This window comes from Oncorhynchus kisutch, linkage group LG3 (assembly GCF_002021735.2).
Source record: "Oncorhynchus kisutch isolate 150728-3 linkage group LG3, Okis_V2, whole genome shotgun sequence".
Classification (NCBI taxonomy): Eukaryota; Metazoa; Chordata; class Actinopteri; order Salmoniformes; family Salmonidae; genus Oncorhynchus; species Oncorhynchus kisutch.
In genome coordinates, this window is record NC_034176.2 from 68,129,288 (window position 1) to 68,144,309 (window position 15,022).

The window sequence follows — 15,022 nt, forward strand, 5'->3', positions numbered from 1 at the left end:
GTATACAGCCTCCACATTGACTCTGTACCGGTACCCCCGTATACAGCCTCCACATTGACTCTGTTCCGGTACCCCCTGTATATAGTCTCCACATTGACTCTTACGGTACCCCCTGTATATAGCCTCCACATTGACTCTTAACCGGTACTCCCTGTATATAGCCTCCACATTGACTCTGTACCGGTACCCCCTGTATATATTCTCCACATTGACTCTGTACCAGTACCCCCTGTATATAGCCTCCACATTGACTCTGTACCGGTACCCCTTGTATATAGCCTCCACATTGACGAGTCTGTACCGGTACCCCCTGTATACAGCCTCCACATTGACTCTGTAAGGGTACCCCCTGTATATAGCCTCCACATTGACTCTGTACCAGGTACCCCCTGTATATAGCCTCCACATTGACTCTGTACCAGTACCCCTGTATATAGCCTCCACATTGACTCTGTACCGGTACCCCCTGTATATAGCCTCCACATTGACGACTCTGTACCGTACCCCCTGTATATAGCCTCCACATTGACTCTTTACCAGTACCCCCTGTATATAGCCTCCACATTGACTCTGTACCGGTACCCCCTGTATATAGCCTCCACATTGACTCTGTACCGGTACCCCCTGTATATAGCTCCACATTGACTCTGTACCGGTACCCCTGTATATAGTCTCCACATTGACTCTGTACCAGTACCCCCTGTATATAGCCTCCACATTGACTCTGTACCGGTACCCCTGTATATAGCCTCCACATTGACTCTGTACCGTACCCCTGTATATAGCCTCCACATTGACTCTGTACCGGTACCCCCTGTATATAGCCTCCACATTGACTCTGTACCGGTACCCCCTGTATATAGTCTCCACATTGACTCTGTACGGTACCCCTGTATATAGCCTCCACATTGACTCTGTAACGGTACCCCCTGTATATAGCCTCCACATTGACTCTGTACCGGTACCCCTGTATATAGCCTCCACATTGACTCTGTACCGGTACCCCCTGTATATAGCCTCCACATTGACTCTTTACCGGTACCCCCTGTATATAGCCTCCACATTGACTCTGTACGGTACCCCCTGTATATAGCCTCCACATTGACTCTGTACCGGTACCCCCTGTATATAGCCTCCACATTGACTCTGTACCGGTACCCCTGTATATAGCTCCACATTGACTCTGTACCAGTACCCCTGTATATAGCCTCCACATTGACTCTGTACCGGTACCCCTGTATATAGCCTCCACATTGACTCTGTACCGGTACCCCCTGTATATAGCCTCCACATTGACTCTGTACCGGTACCCCCTGTATATAGCCTCCACATTGACTCTGTACAGTACCCCCTGTATATAGCCTCCACATTGACACTGTACCGGTACCCCCTGTATATAGCCTCCACATTGACTCTGTACCGGTACCCCCTGTATATAGCCTCCACATTGACTCTGTACCGGTACCCCCTGTATATAGCCTCCACATTGACTCTGTACCGGTACCCCCTGTATATAGCCTCCACATTGACTCTGTACCGGTACCCCTGTATATAGCCTCCACATTGACTCTGTACCGTACCCCCTGTATATAGCCTCCACATTGACTCTGTACCGGTACCCCTGTTATATAGTCTCCACATTGACTCTGTACCGGTACCCCTGTATATAGCCTCCACATTGACTCTGTACCGGTACCCCCTGTATATAGCCTCCACATTGACTCTGTACCGGTACCCCCTGTATATGCCTCCACATTGACTCTGTACCGTACCCCCTGTATATAGCCTCCACATTGACTCTGTACCGGTACCCCCTGTATATAGCCTCCACATTGACTCTGTACCGGTACCCCTGTATATAGCCTCCACATTGACTCTGTACGGTACCCCCTGTATATAGCCTCCACATTGACTCTGTACCGGTACCCCTGTATATAGCCTCCACATTGACTCTGTACCGTACCCCCTGTATATAGCCTCCACATTGACTCTGTACCGGTACCCCCTGTATATAGCCTCCACATTGACTCTGTACCGGTACCCCTGTATATAGTCTCCACATTGACTCTGTACCGGTACCCCCTGTATATAGCCTCCACATTGACTCTGTACCGATACCCCTGTATATAGTCTCCACATTGACTCTGTACCAGTACCCCCTGTATATAGCTCCACATTGACTCTTACCGGTACCCCCTGTATATAGCCTCCACATTGACTCTGTACCGTACCCCCTGTATATAGCCTCCACATTGACTCTGTATCCGGTACCCCTGTAGTACAGCCTCCACATTGACTCTGACCGATACCCCCTGTATATAGCCTCCACATTGACTCTTAACCGCTTACTCCCTGTATATAGTCTCCACATTGACTCTGTACCGGTACCCCCTGTATACAGCCTCCACATTGACTCTGAACCGATACCCCCTAGATATAGCCTCCACATTGACTCTTTACCGGTACCCCCTGTATATAGTCTCCACATTGACTCTGTACCGATACCCCCTGTATATAGTCTCCACATTGACTCTTAACCAGTACCCCCCTGTATATAGTCTCCACATTGACTCTGTACCGATACCCCCTGTATATAGCCTCCACATTGACTCTTAACCGGTACTCCCTGTATATAGTCTCCCACATTGACTCTGTACCGGTACCCCCTGTATATTAGCCTCCACATTGGCTCTGTACCGGTACCCCCTGTATATAGCCTCCACATTGATGACTCTGTACCGGTACCCCCTGTTACAGCCTCCACATTGACTCTTTACCGGTACGCCCTGTATATAGCCTCCACATTGACTCTGTACCGGTACCTCCTGTATATAGCCTTCCACATGACTCTGTTACCGGTACCCCCTGTATATAGCCTCCACATTGACTCTGTACCGGTACCCCCTGTATATAGTCTCCACATTGACTCTGTACCAGTACCCCCTGTATATAGCCTCCACATTGGCTCTGTAACGGTACCCCCTGTATATAGCCTCCACATTGACTCTGTACCGGTACCCCTGTATATATTCTCCACATTGACTCTGTACCAGTACCCCCTGTATATAGCCTCCACATTGGCTCTGTACCGGTACCCCCTGTATATAGCCTCCACATTGACGACTCTGTACCGGTACCCCCTGTATACAGCCTCCACATTGACTCTGTACCGGTACCCCCTGTATATAGCCTCCACATTGGCTCTGTACCGGTACCCCAAGTATATAGTCTCCACATTGACTCTGTACCAGTACGCCCTGTATATAGCCTCCACATTGACTCTTAACCGGTTACTCCCTGTATATAGTCTCCACATTGACTCTGTACCGGTACCCCCTGTATATAGCCTCCACATTGGCTCTGTTACCGGTACCCCCTGTATATAGCCTCCACATTGGCTCTCTACCGGTACCCCCTGTATATAGCTTCCACATTGACTCTTAACCGGTACTCCCTGTATATAGTCTCCACATTGACTCTGTACCGGTACTCCCTGTATATAGCCTCCACATTGGCTCTGTACCGGTACCCCCTGTATATAGCCTCCACATTGACTCTGTACCGGTACTCCCTGTATACAGCCTCCACATTGACTCTGTACCGGTACCCCCTGTATACAGCCTCCACATTGACTCTTTACCAGTACCCCCTGTATATAGCCTCCACATTGGCTCTGTACCGGTACCCCCTGTATATAGCCTCCGCATTGACTCTGTACCGGTACCCCCTGTATACAGCCTCCACATTGACTCTGTACCGGTACCCCCTGTATACAGCCTCCACATTGACTCTTTACCGGTACCCCCTGTATATAGTCTCCACATTGACTCTGTACTGATACCCCCTGTATATAGCCTCCACATTGACTCTTAACCAGTACTCCCTGTATATAGTCTCCACATTGACTCTGTACCGGTACCCCCTGTATATATTCTCCACATTGACTATGTACCAGTACCCCTGTATATATCCTCCACATTGGCTCTGTACGGTACCCCCTGTATATAGCCTCCACATTGACGACTCTGTACCGGTACCCCCTGTATACAGCCTCCACATTGACTCTGTACCGGTACCCCCTGTATATAGCCTCCACATTGACTCTGTACCGGTACCCCCCTGTATATATTCTCCACATTGACTCTGTACCAGTACCCCCTGTATATAGCCTCCACATTGGCTCTGTACCGGTACCCCCTGTATATAGACTCCACATTGACGACTCTGTACCGGTACCCCCTGTATACAGCCTCCACATTGACTCTTTACCGGTACGCCCTGTATATAGCCTCCACATTGACTCTGTACCGGTACCTCCTGTATATAGTCTCCACATTGACTCTGTACCGGTACCCCCTGTATATAGTCTCCACATTGACTCTGTACCAGTACCCCCTGTATATAGCCTCCACATTGGCTCTGTAACGGTACCCCCTGTATATAGCCTCCACATTGACTCTGTACCGGTACCCCCTGTATATATTCTCCACATTGACTCTGTACCAGTACCCCCTGTATATAGCCTCCACATTGGCTCTGTACCGGTACCCCCTGTATATAGCCTCCACATTGACGACTCTGTACCGGTACCCCCTGTATACAGCCTCCACATTGACTCTGTACCGGTACCCCCTGTATATAGCCTCCACATTGACACTGTACCGGTACCCCCTGTATATAGCCTCCACATTGACTCTGTACCGGTACCCCCTGTATACAGCCTCCACATTGACTCTGTACCGATACCCCCTGTATATAGTCTCCACATTGACTCTGTACCAGTACCCCCTGTATATAGCCTCCACATTGACTCTGTACCGATACCCCCTGTATATAGTCTCCACATTGACTCTGTACCAGTACCCCCTGTATATAGCCTCCACATTGACTCTTTACCGGTACCCCCTGTATACAGCCTCCACATTGACTCTTTACCGGTACTCCCTGTATATAGCCTCCACATTGACTCTGTACCGGTACCCCCTGTATACAGCCTCCACATTGACTCTGAACCGATACCCCCTAGATATAGCCTCCACATTGACTCTTAACCGGTACCCCCTGTATATATTCTCCACATTGACTCTGTATATAGTCTCCACATTGACTCTGTATATAGTCTCCACATTGACTCTGTATATAGTCTCCACATTGACTCTGTATATAGTCTCCACATTGTCTCTGTACCGGTACCCCCTGTATACAGCCTCCACATTGACTCTTTACCGGTACCCCCTGTATATAGTCTCCACATTGGCTTTGTACCGGTACCCCCTGTATATAGCCTCCACATTGACTCTGTAACGGTACCCCCTGTATACAGCCTCCACATTGACTCTTTACCGGTACCCCCTGTATACAGCCTCCACATTGACTCCTTACCGGTACTCCCTGTATATAGCCTCCACATTGACTCTGTACCGGTACCCCCTGTATACAGCCTCCACATTGACTCTGAACTGATACCCCCTAGATATAGCCTCCACATTGACTCTTAACCGGTACCCCCTGTATATAATCTCCACATTGACTCTGTATATAGTCTCCACATTGACTCTGTATATAGTCTCCACATTGACTCTGTATATAGTCTCCACATTGACTCTGTATATAGTCTCCACATTGACTCTGTATATAGTCTCCACATTGACTCTGTATATAGCCTTGTTATTGTTATTTAATGCTGATCTTTAATTACTATTATTCTTTTTTTGGGTCATTTTTTAAATGTATCTATTTTTTACTTAACAACTATTTTTCTTAAATCTGCATTGTTGGTTAAGGGCTTGTAAGTAAGCATTGCACTGTAAGGTCTACACCTGTTATATTCGGCTTGTGTGACAAGTACAATTTGATTTGATCTCCAAATTCCTCTGAGTCATGCGGCACATTGCCACCTCACTGACTCTGCAGCAACAAGCGTTAGCGCAGAACACAGCAGACAGGGAAGAGAGGGGGATGGAGATAGGTGAGAAAGAAGAGAGGGAGAGCGGGATGAAGGTGTGGGTGAAAAGAGGAAAGAGATAGGTGAGAAAGTAGCAGCAGGAGCGTTCTAGAGGTTAACATCCTAACTCCCTGCTGGGCTGCCCTCGCCAGCCCTCTGTTGGACATCATCATCATGTTGTCCCTCAGACTGCACAATCACTGTGGAAACATCCATGTCCTTAGGAATGGAGAAGAGCATCTTTGGCACAGATTGTGTGTGTGTGTGTCACACAGAGAAGGGTGTGGCATTTCAAAGGGTTGGCAAAGCAAGTCACAGACTAAACATGATGGATTCCCATTTCACCCTGGATACAAGGCTTGCTGTTGGCTATCGATTTATTTTTTTGCAGCGAGGGTCCAAACAAGCTGAGAGAATACATCTCCACTTTCCCTTCTCTATAATGAGGTGGTGATACTATTTACCGTTTGCTGCTTCATTCCCCATATCTGTTACCCCCCTCTGTCTGTCACTCTGCCTCATAGTCCCACACAATGAATGTTTACGCCAGTGGAGGCTGCTGAGGGGAGGATGGCTCACAATAATGGCTGGAACGTAGTGAATGGAAAGGCATCAAACACATGGAAGCCATGTCTTTGATGTATTTGATACCATTCCACTCCAGCTATTACCACAGACCCATCCTCCCCGATTAAGGTGCCACCAACCTCCTGTGGTTTACGCCTCATATCAATTGCCAAGTGTAGTCGTGTACATGCTTTACATGCATAGACACACACATAGTATTCAATCAAAGTGTAGTAGGGATTTTCAAGGGGAATAAAAAAATAAAAGCAGTCACACATGAAGTCAATCAAAATCAATCTGGTTTAACACAACTCCTCCAGAACAGAAGCAGAGAGCATATTCTAATCTCACAGCACCAATGTTCCGTCGACACCCACTGAGAGGCTTGTAGGAAGTCACAGAATCAGCTGCTACAGGATCACAGTGTCACAGAATACGATAACAGTCCGGGTCCTCTGTCCGTGTACCTCCAGTCTGGCGTCAATCACTATCTACAGATATGAGAACAATCCATAACATTCAGTATCAGGTCTAGTGACCATCAACCCATACAGACATTCGTGTCTGAAGTAGAACACTGGAAATCTTGTGTATTAGCCAGCATAAAAGGAAAACATATAAATATGCTAAGCACTGTGTAAAATGAACTTTATTCATTTGAAATATTCCCATTACACAAAGGCACATCATAGTATGAAAGGCACATCACAGTATGTAATGCCTTGCTTCCTTTATTTTGTAGGCCACCAAGTATTATTGTACATGGCACATGTCAATGTTGATACTGTAAATATGTGTACTGTAAAGAATGCTCTAGAATGAGATGGATCTGCTAGGTATTGCGGTGGTAGGTGACATATGAGGAGACTCATTGGACTCATTGACTTAACCAGCTACTGTACATATGTGGCTCTGGGGACTGAGGTTGTATGTGTCTTTATCCTCAGTGGGTCAGACATAAATCCTAGATGAATGAGTGTCAGTCCTACATGGTCTAGGGTAAATGTGTCAATGAGTCAGGTAGCTAGCCTAGCCACCTAACGTGCCCCCAACCTGAGACACTTTTCAAAAGAGAGGACTGTTAATCTGTTTCTAAATGCTCTGGAATGGTTTATTGTACAATCCTACTGATCATATGAAAGTAATAAACTTAACCTAGCCTACTGCAGAGATCTCTGGTATAACCAAGCCATATCAAATGAGTAATTGGATGGGGTCTTATTCACTAGGACAGTCTCTAATAGGTCAGTCAACGTGATGAATGAACTGACACTACCTCAGGCTCCTCTTAACCCAGTGTGTCCTACTATAAATGCCTACTGACTGAGCACTCTGAGCACCATCCGTACACAGTATGTTTAATGGGACATGGTGAACACACCACCAGCCGACATTGAAAGGACTGGAGTGTGCTGTTTGAAAGGCCACTCTTTCAGGCTTCGGCTTACACTGCTCCTAGCAATCATGCATGACTTCCTCTGAATCAGGTTCTCTCTCACACACACCCACACACACTGATTGCATTCACCACAATAGTTTAATCAAACTCAACATATCGGTTCAATAAAATCAATCTTCTTTCAACAGTAAAGGCAACAGGAAGTAAGTCTCTCCACACCCTTCTCCCACCACACTGTTATTTCTCTCATCAAACATCCATCCTTTTTTCCTTTATCACAGATAACAATCCATCCTACAGGAAATGATGTTGCTATGATCCGTTATATCAATGTCATTAAGGTATTGTGTCTAATTGATACCATACAAATCATATCTTGTTTACCACATCTTATTAACTACATTGTGTCAACACAGGGTACTGAAATAGCTCTACACACAACAACATCCTTCATATCTGAAAACAGCAACATGAACATGTGTTCATCTTCCTTTCTTTCCCAACCATGTCATTACATGTAAGCATTCAACACATATTTCATATGCATTTAGTCTAAACATGTTAAGAATAGTATGGATTCATTAACACTTTATATATTCTCCAATTCAGACCTGTAGAAACATCCACCACTATTTTATTTCCATCCTTAATGTTGGCTACTGTTTCCTCTACTCTACAGTATCATCTGCAGTACACTGATGTGCACTGCAGGTGGGCTAATACATTAACAGAACCCACTGATAAGATAATTAACTACAATAATATACAGTCAAAGCTGGCAGAGTACATGATTTAACTAACATAACCATCTAGGCTACTAGAGTATATGTCTGGGGTAAAACAGAGCGCCTATTCTCAGAAACCAAGTCTGGGCTAACAGAGGATTTAAATGTGACAATAGAGTGAAAGAGGCTGGTATGATAGACTACCATGAATAGACATAACATAACATAGAGTCAGTCTGGAAAGACATGGTGATGAACAGTCTGGTCTAGGCTGATGGATTCTATGCTAACAGTGAATAACGTAAAGCTGCACCTACCTGGGCTCCCTGCCCCTCCCTGTGCCTCCATGCAGCCAAGCCGAGAGTGCCGTGCTGTCTATCACAACAGCATGGGAGTGGGGGAGACAGACTGAGAGAGATGGAGGGAGAGAGAGAGGTATGCCAGCTCTCGTTCACCACAGCATCCGACTCCAGCTGCACTCCTTTTTTTTTACTCCTCTGTCGTTCTCTTCCTCACTGTCTGGTGCTCATCCCTGCTCAGTGCTCTCTCACACACTCACCAGCCTGCCCAATACAGATGTGAGAACACGCTGAGTTCACCGCTCTGCTGCGCTGCCTGCCTCACAGAGAGAGAGAGAGAGAGAGAGAGAGCGAGAGAACACAGCAATATTCTATAAGCACATTGTGAAAGAGCTTGGCGAATGCAGAATACAGAGAGATCTAGAGAGAGAGGGAGAAAAAGAGGGGGGATAGTGAGAAAGTGAGAGAGAGCAGGATGGGCACACTGGCAGACTGCCCAGATTGAGAGAGAGAGAGAGGGGGGGGGGGGGCTGTAGGAAGGGTGTTGGTGGGGCTTTGGATAAAGGGAAGGAGGGGAGAGTTGGATACACCACATGGGTGGTGGAGAAGTATCACAATCACTATGAGTGTAAGCGTGTGTGTCTGTGTGTGCCAATGACTGCATATATGAATGGACAAAGTCACTGATCACATGACACCATGCAATCCTATGTGAAGACTCAATAGCCAAATGAAGTCAGTGAAGACGGCATATCATGGAGACATAACAGGCACAGTTTGAGCTACTCCAGGAAGTGGAGCTACTCCAGCTTGCTCAGTGCTGTCCCCTCTAAATGGGCTGCTGAGTGGTGCAGTGGTCTGAGGCACTACATCTCACTGCTAGAGGTGTCACTACAGACCCTGTTTTGAATCCAGGTTGTATCACAACTGGCTGTGATTGGGTGGCACATAATTGGCCCAACGTTGTCTGGGTTTGGCTGGTGTAGGCCGTCATTGTAAATAAGAATTTTTTCCAAACCGACTTGCCTAGTTAAAGCGGGCAGTCGTTCTCCACTGGTGTATGCGAATACCTTATTATTTAAACATCTTAACAGTCCAGTTTTAAGCCTTGTCCCACAGAAGCATAAAAATAAGAAGATAAGCACAGGACAACAGTACTAAAAATGATTTACTCTAGTAGAGGGAAGGGGCAGAGAGAGAGATGGCACAATACCCATTTGCCTTTGGAAATGTGGATACAGATGTAAGATCTTAATTTGATCACCCTGTTGCAGGAAAACTTCCCTGCAATGTAGGAATTATATTTAAGGTTTGAATTATATTTATTATAATTATAATTATATTTAAGGTTTGAAAAGGCTTCTGAAGATTGTAATTTCCACTTTGAAATTTCAGACTTGATTTTCCCTTACGAAAACTGTATTAACCCCTACAAAAAGGTACATTTATTATAATCCACATGATAATTCACATTTCCTTTTGTTGCAGGATTATTTTCCTGCTGTAGCTAACTGGCTCAAATTAATATTCTACAACAGTACATCACTCTCTAACATACAGTACCTTTCAAAAGTTTAGACACACCTACTCATTACTCATCCCATCTGGTTTGCGCTTAGTGGGACTATCATTTGTTTTTCAACAGGACAATGACCCAACACAGCTCCAGGCTGTGTAAGGGCTATTTGACCAAGAAGGTGAGTAATTGAGTGCTGCATCAGATGACCTGGTCTCCACAAATCAACCGAAGTCAACCCAAATGAGATGGTCTGGGATGAGTTGAACCGCAGAGTGAAGGAAAAGCAGCCAACAAGTGCTCATTATATGTGGGAACTCCTTCAAGACAGTTGGAAAAGCATTCCAGGTGAAGCTGGTTGAGAGAATACCAAGACTGTGCAAAGCTGTCATCAAGGCAAATGGTGGCTACTTTGAAAAATCTAAAATGTAACACTATTTGGGTTACTGCATGATTCCATGTGTTATTTTATAGTTTTGATATCTTCACTACTATTCTACAATGTAGAAAATAGTCAAATTAAAGAACAACCCTTGTATGAGTAGGTGTGTCCAAACTTTTGACTAGTACTGTAGGTGCAGGAGACAAAACATGGATGGATGGACACACGAGTTTGGTCTGTGTGTGAGTGTCAAATCAAATCAAATCGTATTTGTCACATGCTTCGTAAAAACAGGTGTAGACTAACAGTGGTATGCTTATTTCCCAACAGAAAAATATAACAATTCTAGAAAAATTATTGATTAAAAACGAGGAAAACGAGGAATAAATACACAATGAGTAACGATATCTTGGCTGTATACACAGCGTATTAGTACCAAGCCATTGTGCAGGGGTACGAGATAATTGAGGTAGATACAGTATATACATATAGGTAATGGTAAAGTTACTAGGCAACAGGATAAATAATAAGCAGTAGCAGCAGAGTATGTGAGTCAAAACCGTTAGTGCAAAAGACTGTCAATGCAGATAGTCCGGATAGCCATTTGGGTAACTATTTATGAGTCTTATGGTTTGGGGGTAGAAGCTTTTAAGGGTTCCGTTGGTTCCAGATTTTGCACCAGTAACTATTGCCATGCTGTAGCAGAGAGAACAGTTTATGACTTGGGTGGCTGGTCTTTGACAATTTTTAGTGCCTTCCTCTGACACCGCCTGGTATACTGGCCCTGGATGGCAGGGAGTTCAGCCTCAGTGATATACTGGACTATACGCACTACCCTTTGTAGCGCCCTGCGGTTGGATTCCAAGCAATTACCATACCAAGCGATGCAACCAGACAACATGCTCTTAATTGTGCTGTAGAACCTTTTGAGGATCTGAGGGCCAATGCCAAATATTTTCAGCCTCTTGAGGGTGCCTTCTTCACGACTGTGTTGGTGTGTGTGGACCATGTTAATTTCTTAGTGATGTGGACACCGAGGAACTTAAAGCTCTCAAACCGCTCTACTACAGCCCTGTCGATGTGGATTAGGGTGTGCTCACCCCTACATTTCCTGTAGTCCACAATCAGCTCCTTTGTCTTGCTGATGTTGAGGGAGAGGTTTTTCTCCTGGCACCACGCCACCAGGTCACTGACCTCCTCCCTATAGGCTTTTTCATCGTCTGTGATCAGGCCTACCACCACCATGTCATCAGCAAACTTAATAATTGTGTTGGAGTCGTGTGCGGCCACGCAGTTGTGGGTGAACAGGAAGTACAGGAGGGGTATAAGCACTCACCCCTGAGGGGCCCCGTGTTCAAGGTCAGTGTGGTAGATGTGTTGTTACCTACCCTCACTACCTGGGGGAGCACGTCAGAAAATCCAGGATCCAGTTGCAGAGGGAGGTGTTCAGTCCCAGGGTCCTGAGCTTAGTGATGCGTTTGGAGGGCACTATGATGTTGAACGGAATGAACAGCATTCTCACATAGGCTGAAGTTGCCAGGGATAATAGAATGGTGCCAGAGGAGATTGCTGACGTTTTTACGGGTGGCTCCTAACCAATTGTGCTATTTTGTGGGTTTTTTCGCATTGTTTGTAACTTATTTTGTACATAATTTTTCTGCCGTTTCTTATGACCGAAAAAGAGCTTCTAGATATCAGAACAGCGATTACTCACCTCGAACTGAACAAATATTTTTTTCTTTAATGCAGGTCTGGGTGCCTTGTGAGAATTTGTCGGTGAGTGGGTAATAGTGGTGGTATGTAATAGTGGTATATAGGTAGAGGGTTAGTTGGTGGTGCAATTTTTTCCTTTTCACCTCTTCCTTTTTATTTTTGTATAAAAATGTAATGCGATTGACCACACACAACACATGCACAAACTAAATGTGCGAATGCCATGATACCAAAGAAGAAGAAGACAAAAGCGAGGTAGGTAAATGCAAGGAGTAGCTTTAATGCTTCTATAGGAAGTATTCAAATAAAACGAGTTTGCTTCAAATGAAGATGTTTATAACAGATGACGCTATTGTCAGAGAGTTTTGCTTTTTAATGTTACCTATTATGGTTTGTAAGCGAATGGGTGATTAACTAGAACAAAAAAATACCATACTTTTGGGGATCTTCACAAAATGTAATCCATAGAAGGGTCCTTTGGAGGAAGGATTGTTGACATATATTTGACAATTGTGTTTTAAAGCATAATTGAGGAATAAATTATTGAAGTTGGAACATTTGTGACATTGGCTGCATTTACACAGGAAGCCCAATTCTGATATTTTTTCCACTAATTGGTCTTTTGACATATCACATCAGATCTTTTCACATATCTTTTTAAGAGCTGATATGATTGGTTAAAATACCAATTACAGAAAAAAAACATATTGGGATGCCTGTGTAACTGCAGTCATTTTGGCCTTACCCAGGCCTCCTTTAAGACCATAATGTTTCTTCTGTAGGTCCTACAAAGCAAAATGCTAGTCATATGAAGCTTTACCACTTGCTCTGTAATATGAGTAGTATTTTGACTTCTATAAAAAAAATGTTTCAATTAATTGAGGAATATAGTCAAATAAAAACAAATATTGAAAATATAACATTGTATTTATGTCTGTCTGTAATAGAGCCCTTTTGTGGGGGGGAAACTGATTGGCTGGGCCTGGCTCCTCAATGGGTGGGACTGACTGCCAAGTGGGTGGGCCTATGAGTGATTTCCTTATATTTTTCTAACCATTTGCATTTTATTATTGGTTTTTCAACTTCTAACGGAAGGAAGATTAATCAAAGAGTCCAAATCTCATGTCATCATCAGATCCCTCTCTCTTCCGCAGAAACAGGAGCAACGCCAGCTGCAGCAGACCCAGCAGCAGCAGGGGCTGCCACAGCGCCACCTGCTGGCACGGAGGACACTTAGAAACCAGAGTTCATGACTTCTTTTGCATTCAATTCATTGACACTCTTGTCTAGGCGCTCATCTTCGGCCTCGATTCCTACACTCCCCCAAATGGTCTTGGAGGAGGGGCTGGTGTTGCCACCGAGCACAGGCAGGAGGTAAGCGGACACGTAACGCATTTTTAAGTCTTAACAGACACGAAACGTCGGTCACGCTGAATTTTCCGGAAGAGAAAGAGCCCTTATATGAACTGTAACTCACCAAAATCTTTGACATTGTTGCGTTTATATTTTTGTTCAGTGTAATATACCCTCCTTTTACATGTATCATTGCACGTCCTGCAAACCACCAGCAGAGGGCAATCATTTTGAATCCATTATCACATTTTCTCTGCTTACAAATTGGATCATAACTCTAAAAAGTAGCTGAGATCCCACCCTGGAACTTTGATACGCCCGTAGAGTATATTATGTTCGACAATATATTGACACAAATTTTGTAGTTTCTATATTCACGATTCTATATTCTCACTATTCAATCGATTAAATCAAAATAGTACTCATAATTACTGAGATAAAACTTAATATGACACCAATTGTTGCTTTGCAGCACCTACATATTAAATATTATTGAGCCTTAAAGAAGGCCTGGGTAAGGCCAAAATGTTACATGTTGAAGATATAGCTAAAGTTCAAACATTTGTCATGTTTATTAAAAAAAAGTGATATCTTAGCTCCCATCATCATGCCAATGAAAACCTAATCTGTTGGAATTATTTTAGTTAGAATTTACATTGAAAACTGAATTTACTATAGTCAATAGAATACCTTGAGAAGAAGAGGTGAAGCGAGAAAGTTAGCTATCTCTCGAAAAAATCTGTGCAAAATAAACCCAAAGCGTTGCTATGGGTTTGACTCGCATTTATCAAGGCGGATACATGAGCACGTCGTCATTATATACAGATTTCTGATATACTTCAATCAGTCCATGGGTGAATCTCAAAATTATATTTTCTTGATTCCTCACATCCTCTCTCCATGCCTCTTTCTATATTAAATGAAAAGACAGGAGGAACCATGAAAAAAGAATTGATCTTACAATCAGTACAACGGTTTCCGTAGTGTAGTGGTTATCACGTTCGCCTCACACGCGAAAGGTCCCCGGTTCGAAACCGGGCGGAAACATATATTTTTGTTTTAATGCATATCGCTACACAAAGGTTGTTTTCATTTCTTCGGCAAACGTTACATTAAATGATAAT

At 44.4% G+C, this 15,022-nt stretch overlaps 1 protein-coding gene and 1 non-coding gene across 3 annotated transcripts in view; one reads left to right on the forward strand and one right to left on the reverse strand.

Moving 5' to 3' along the window:
* LOC116359547 (dysbindin domain-containing protein 1-like) overlaps window positions 1–9,330 on the reverse strand; it is a 46,836-nt gene extending 37,506 nt beyond the window's left edge. The window contains exon 1 of one of the 2 annotated variants that reach the window (XM_031812312.1): window positions 8,953–9,330. In XM_031812312.1, the coding sequence (XP_031668172.1) occupies window positions 8,953–8,983 (31 nt within the window). In that variant the 5' untranslated portion in view covers window positions 8,984–9,330. The remainder of the gene's footprint in view (window positions 1–8,952) is intronic. The other variant, XM_031812315.1, reaches the window with a different exon arrangement.
* A 5,542-nt stretch (window positions 9,331–14,872) lies between these two features.
* On the forward strand, window positions 14,873–14,945 carry trnav-cac (transfer RNA valine (anticodon CAC)). Its single transcript has one exon. It is a non-coding gene; the product is annotated as a tRNA-Val (tRNA).
* Window positions 14,946–15,022: the final 77 nt, after the last annotated feature.